The sequence below is a fragment of the Coregonus lavaretus genome (genome assembly GCF_964263955.1).
Source record: "Coregonus lavaretus genome assembly, contig: HAP1_SCAFFOLD_959, whole genome shotgun sequence".
Classification (NCBI taxonomy): domain Eukaryota; kingdom Metazoa; phylum Chordata; class Actinopteri; order Salmoniformes; family Salmonidae; genus Coregonus; species Coregonus lavaretus.
Genome location: NW_028165457.1, coordinates 65,319 through 72,500, shown reverse-complemented (window position 1 = coordinate 72,500; position 7,182 = coordinate 65,319). Strand labels below are relative to the sequence as shown.

Below are 7,182 nucleotides of genomic sequence, written 5' to 3'. Positions count from 1 at the left end.
AGATCGAGAGAGAGATATAGAGCGAGAGAGAAAGGAGAGAGAGAAAGAGAGAGAGAGAGAGAGTGAGAGGTGTTTGTAAGGGCAGTGACACTAATCTGAGACAGTACAGGGAGGTTTTTGGAAGGGTTCATAGTTAGTTTCAAAAACACTGTAGGCTACAATAGACTTAAAGAAATACAGGACTCACTTTGCTGCTCTCTCTCTCGCTCTCTGCTCGCTGCTTGCAACAATGCCTGAGAGAGAGATGGAGGAAGAGAGAGAGAGAGAGAGAGAGAGAGAGAGAGAGAGAGAGAGAGAGAGAGAACGAAAGACTGTGAGTGACACATTTAAGAGCAATGACCATATTCTGAACACACACACACCTCGTTGGCGGTCGAGCATCCTCATCACACAGGCCACGCCCCCGGCCAGGGTCAGCATGAGGAAACAGCAAAACACTATGGCGATGACCTCTATGGTTGTCATGGAAACTTCTGCATGGACAGAGATGAGAGGGGAGAGAGAGGTCACCACAACCAACTCACCTGTAAAGTTTCAACGTAACTCACCTGTCAATGAAACTAGCCAACATCCATCAAGTTAATACAGTTAAATAAATAGTTATAATTTAGGGTGCTTCCCAAATGGAACCCTATTCGCTATTTGGTGCACTACTTTTGACTATGGCCTATGGGTGACTAATTCTCACTCATTTGGGGACACATCCTAACTCACCTGTGACCTGCACAAGGACAGGTTCGCTTTCCACCCAGGCGGACGTTACGTCATAACTGTTCCTCGCCCTGCACCGATAATACCCAGTGTCCTCTAGGGTGATCTCGGTGAGGAGGAGGGTGCGCCCTTCGTCTGCCAGGGCGTGAGAGGGGTGAGAGGAGACTCCCTCGGAGGGGTGAAGGAGGATGGAGCCGTTGAGGGACCAGGAGAAGAAGGGGAAGGTCCCGAGGCTCAGGAGGCATTGGAGACGAGCAGCGGCCATCTTGGAATCAGCCCTGTAGAGGTACTCCACATCCACCTTCGGTGAGCCTCCTACTGGGACTGGAGGGAGGGAGAGAGGGAGGGATGAGAAGGAGGAAGGGCTGGGAAGGGGGGATAGAGAGGGAGGGAGGGAGGGATGCAAAGGAGGACGGGCTGGGAAGGGGGGAGAGAGAGGGAGGGAGGGAGGGAGGGAGGGAGGGAGGGAGGGAGGGAGGGAGGGAGGGAGGGAGGAGAAGGAGGAAGGGCTGGGAAGGGGGGAGAGAGAGGGAGGGAGGGAGGGATGTAAAGGGGGGAGAGAGAAAGAGAGGGAGGGAGGGAGGGAGGAGAAGGAGGAAGTGCTGGGAAGGGGGGAGAGAGAGGGATGGATGGCCACAGACAACACTCATACAGCTATCATGACATATACTACAACACACACACACGTAGGTTTGGCCCGTACCCACTTCCAGAGTCAGAGGTTTGCTGGTCAGTCTCTGTGCATCACTCTCCACTCTACACTGCACCACGCCCATGTCACGCCCGGGAACGATGGCAACGGGGAACCAGGCAACCAGCGACTCCATTGCCACGTCGGAACCCATCTCCTTGTCATCAAGGAAGAAGTAGAAGGTCACGGGAGGGGTTCCCCTTGATGACCTGCAGGTCACATTGCCAAGGTAACTCGAACCCTCTTTGGAGATGGTGAAGGATATTTGGGGTACGGAGAGGTAGGCTGAGGGAGAGAGAGAGATAAAGAGAGAGAGAGAGAGAGAGAGAGAGAGAGGGGGAGAGAGAGAGAGGGAGAGATCGAGAGATAGAGATAAAGAGCGAGAGAGAGAGAGGGAGAGAGAGATCGAGAGAGAGATAAAGAGTGAGAGAGAAAGGGGGAGAGAGAGAAAGGGAGAGAGAGAGAGGAAGAGAGAGAGAGAGAGAAACGAGGGCGAGAAAAGGAAAGGAAAACATTTGACACAGTTAACATTTTATACGTTATCTGTGTAAATATTCTCTGTGATCTCCATTCCCCAGGTCCAGTTTGGTTGTGGTTGAAGCTTAACCTTTGACCTTTAACCTCTGCAGTTGTACCTTTGACCCTGACCGTGACCTCTCCGCTGCTGGAGAACCTGCTGTTGGTCTTTATCCTGGTCCCGGCCATGCACGAATAATTCCCAGCATGCTTTGCTGTGACCCTCTCCACCACCAGCGTGTTACCCACCGGCCAGAGCAGAAGCGGGGTCAAAGGTGAGGTTGGAGATGATGTCACTTCCTGTCTGTTGTAGAACCAGGTGTAGGAGAGGTGGGAGCCCCTGGTGACATCACAGCTGAGGACGAGCCGTGACCCCTCATAGAGAATGGGGGGATCAGGGTCAGAGGTCACCATGGTGCCTGAGACGGGGACTGAGGTGGGGTGGGGGAGGGGTGGAGGAGAAGGTGATGGAGGAGAGGGGATGGTGAAGGAGTTATGGATGGAGGATGGATGAGGGGAGGATGGAGGAGAGGAGAATGAAGGAGAGGTGGATAGAGGAAGGGGATGGATGAAAGCATTTAGTTGTGAAATGATCTATTCCACTGAAACAACTCTACCACTTACTTGTAAGCACACACACAAGTCTAGTTAACACACACACACACACACACACACACCCTCCTACTCACTCACTACTTGCAGGAGGACCGTTCCACTGAGGCCCGTGTTTCCCCCTGCCGTCACCCTGCAGTGGTACGATCCTTCTGACGTCACAGAGATCTTCAGGGAGAACGTGGCCGATTGGTCGTCTTGGAGGTCGTTGCTCGTGGCGACCAGGTGGTTGCCGTCCTTCAGGAGCTCGTATGTGATTGGTGGAGGAGACCCAGGTGACCTACATTGGAACACTACCTTGGAGTTCAGGTAGGCCTTGTCTGGACCAATCAGAATAGGGCTAGAGAGAGGTGAACCACCTGCAGAGAGGGAGTAGGGTGAAGTTGCCTCAACATCTTGGGTCAGTTTAGCATTTCCCCCACTAATGGTTAAGGTTATGGTTGAGGAAGCAGATCCTAGATCTGTAACTAGAGGAAACTTCAGCCCAGAGCTAGGGAGGGGGCCACAGAGCTCAGAAACATGGTTTTAGATTAGTTTTGGTTCTTAGGTACGTTGCTGTCAAACGGTTGGAGAGCTTAGTATGGCTGTGAAAACTCACACAAGTTCATTTTACATTTTCTCATTGAACAATTTGGTGATATAATAGGCTGTGAAAATAATAATATTTGAGATACAACTTTTAATTTCATGCAATTGGAAAACAGAAATACGGAACAATTTGAATACATACCCATTATGGACACCAGACAGGCCAGAACTGGAAGAGAACAAACCAGTAGAAATACATTAGTACAGGACACACACAACTACTCAACTTTACTATTTTAGCCTGGGTGCTAGTCTTTTTCTGCTCTGTTGCCAACTCCCTATGCCATTGCCATGTTTGGCTTGACAATGACAGCAATGGAGTTGGCAAGAGCACAAACAGATCTGGGGCCAGGGTATAACTTTGTTTAAAAAATAAATAAAAATGTTTCACTGACTCACCTAAAACAGGCAATAAACATAATTCTTGTTTGTTCTTCATACCCAGGTTCGGTCTTCATCCGTAGCATATTGTCTGTATAAGTGTCATGGGTGTGTATGTGTGTGTGTGTGTGTGTGTGTGTGTGTGTGTGTAAGGTTTTTGCACGGTCCACCACATGCTAGAGAAAGATAACGTGAGTATGTGCGTCTCTCGTAAAAAAAATGCTTAAACTATACTGGCCATCTAGACCACACACTATGACTACTAACCTACTCCAACTATACTGGCCATCTAGACCACACTATGACTACTAACCTACTCCAACTATACTGGCCATCTGGACCACACACTATGACTACTAACCTACTCCAACTATACTGGCCATCTAGACCACACACTATGACTACTAACCTACTCCAACTATACTGCCCATCTAGACCACACACTATGACTACTAACCTACTCCAACTATACTGGCCATCTGGACCACACACTATGACTACTAACCTACTCCAACTATACTGGCCATCTGGACCACACTATGACTACTAACCTACTCCAACTATACTGGCCATCTGGACCACACACTATGACTACTAACCTACTCCAACTATACTGGCCATCTAGACCACACTATGACTACTAACCTACTCCAACTATACTGGCCATCTGGACCACACCCTATGACTACTAACCTACTCCAACTACACTGCCCATCTAGACCACACACTATGACTACTAACCTACTCCAACTATACTGGCCATCTAGACCACACGCTATGACTACTAACCTACTCCAACTATACTGGCCATCTAGACCACACACTATGACTACTAACCTACTATACTGGCCATCTAGACCACACTATGACTACTAACCTACTCCAACTATACTGGCCATCTGGACCACACACTATGACTACTAACCTACTCCAACTATACTGGCCATCTAGACCACACTATGACTACTAACCTACTCCAACTATACTGGCCATCTAGACCACACACTATGACTACTAACCTACTATACTGGCCATCTGGACCACAACCTATGACTACTAACCTACTCCAACTATACTGGCCATCTAGACCACACACTATGACTACTAACCTACTATACTGGCCATCTAGACCACACTATGACTACTAACCTACTCCAACTATACTGGCCATCTGGACCACACACTATGACTACTAACCTACTCCAACTATACTGGCCATCTAGACCACACTATGACTACTAACCTACTCCAACTATACTGGCCATCTAGACCACACGCTATGACTACTAACCTACTCCAACTATACTGGCCATCTAGACCACACACTATGACTACTAACCTACTATACTGGCCATCTAGACCACACTATGACTACTAATCTACTCCAACTATACTGGCCATCTGGACCACACACTATGACTACTAACCTACTCCAACTATACTGGCCATCTAGACCACACTATGACTACTAACCTACTCCAACTATACTGGCCATCTAGACCACACGCTATGACTACTAACCTACTCCAACTATACTGGCCATCTGGACCACACTATGACTACTAACCTACTACAACTATACTGGCCATCTAGACCACACACTATGACTACTAACCTACTATACTGGCCATCTAGACCACGCTATGACTACTAACCTACTCCAACTATACTGGCCATCTAGACAACACACTATGACTACTAACCTACTCCAACTATACTGGCCATCTAGACCACGCTATGACTACTAACCTACTCCAACTATACTGGCCATCTAGACCACACACTATGACTACTAACCTACTCCAACTATACTGGCCATCTAGACCACACACTATGACTACTAACCTACTCCAACTATACTGGCCATCTAGACCACACACTATGACTACTAACCTACTATACTGGCCATCTAGACCACACACTATGACTACTAACCTACTCCAACTATACTGGCCACCTGGACCACACACTATGACTACTAACCTACTCCAACTATACTGGCCATCTAGACCACACACTATGACTACTAACCTACTCCAACTATACTGGCCATCTGGACCACACACTATGACTACTAACCTACTCCAACTATACTGGCCATCTGGACCACACACTATGACTACTAACCTACTACAACTATACTGGCCATCTAGACCACACACTATGACTACTAACCTACTCCAACTATACTGGCCATCTAGACCACACTATGACTATTAACCTACTCCAACTATACTGGCCATCTAGACCACACTATGACTACTAACCTACTCCAACTATACTGCCCATCTAGACCACACACTATGACTACTAACCTACTCCAACTATACTGGCCATCTGGACCACACACTATGACTACTAACCTACTCCAACTATACTGGCCATCTAGACCACACTATGACTACTAACCTACTCCAACTATACTGGCCATCTAGACCACACACTATGACTACTAACCTACTCAAACTATACTGGCCATCTAGACCACACACTATGACTACTAACCTACTACAACTATACTGGCCATCTGGACCACACGCTATGACTATTAACCTACTACAACTATACTGGCCATCTGGACCACACACTATGACTACTAACCTACTACAACTATACTGGCCATCTGGACCACACGCTATGACTATTAACCTACTACAACTATACTGGCCATCTGGACCACACACTATGACTACTAACCTACTCCAACTATACTGGCCATCTAGACCACACACTATGACTACTAACCTACTATACTGGCCATCTGGACCACACACTATGACTACTAACCTACTCCAACTATACTGGCCATCTAGACCACACACTATGACTACTAACCTACTCCAACTATACTGGCCATCTAGACCACACACTATGACTACTAACCTACTACAACATTACTGGCCATCTGGACCACACACTATGACTACTAACCTACTCCAACTATACTGGCCATCTAGACCACACACTATGACTACTAACCTACTCCAACTATACTGGCCATCTAGACCACACACTATGACTACTAACCTACTCCAACTATACTGGCCATCTAGACCACACACTATGACTACTAACCTACTACAACTATACTGGCCATCTGGACCACACACTATGACTACTAACCTACTACAACTATACTGGCCATCTGGACCACACACTATGACTACTAACCTACTCCAACTATACTGGCCATCTGGACCACACACTATGACTACTAACCTACTCCAACTATACTGGCCATCTGGACCACACACTATGACTACTAACCTACTCCAACTATACTGGCCATCTGGACCACACACTATGACTACTAACCTACTCCAACTATACTGGCCATCTGGACCAAACACTATGACTACTAACCTACTCCAACTATACTGGCCATCTGGACCACACACTATGACTACTAACCTACTCCAACTATACTGGCCATCTGGACCACACACTATGACTACTAACCTACTCCAACTATACTGGCCATCTGGACCACACTATGAATACTAACCTACTCCAACTATACTGGCCATCTGGACCACACACTATGACTACTAACCTACTCCAACTATACTGGCCATCTAGACCACACACTATGACTACTAACCTACTCCAACTATACTGGCCATCTAGACCACACGCTATGACTACTAACCTACTATACTGGCCATCTGGACCACACACTATGA

The 7,182-nt window shown here is 47.4% G+C and overlaps 1 protein-coding gene across 1 annotated transcript in view; it reads right to left on the bottom strand.

Moving 5' to 3' along the window:
* LOC311115839 (Fc receptor-like protein 5) overlaps positions 1-3,632 on the bottom strand; it is a 5,504-nt gene extending 1,872 nt beyond the window's left edge. The window contains exons 1-8 of the mRNA XM_084190962.1: positions 3,518-3,632; positions 3,261-3,287; positions 2,608-2,889; positions 2,038-2,349; positions 1,415-1,687; positions 715-1,035; positions 363-473; positions 188-233 (exon numbers count right to left, since the gene is read on the bottom strand). Coding sequence (XP_084047088.1) covers positions 188-233; positions 363-473; positions 715-1,035; positions 1,415-1,687; positions 2,038-2,349; positions 2,608-2,889; positions 3,261-3,287; positions 3,518-3,557 — 1,412 coding nt within the window. The 5' untranslated portion in view covers positions 3,558-3,632. The remainder of the gene's footprint in view (positions 1-187; positions 234-362; positions 474-714; positions 1,036-1,414; positions 1,688-2,037; positions 2,350-2,607; positions 2,890-3,260; positions 3,288-3,517) is intronic.
* Between the last annotated feature and the right edge of the window lie 3,550 nt (positions 3,633-7,182).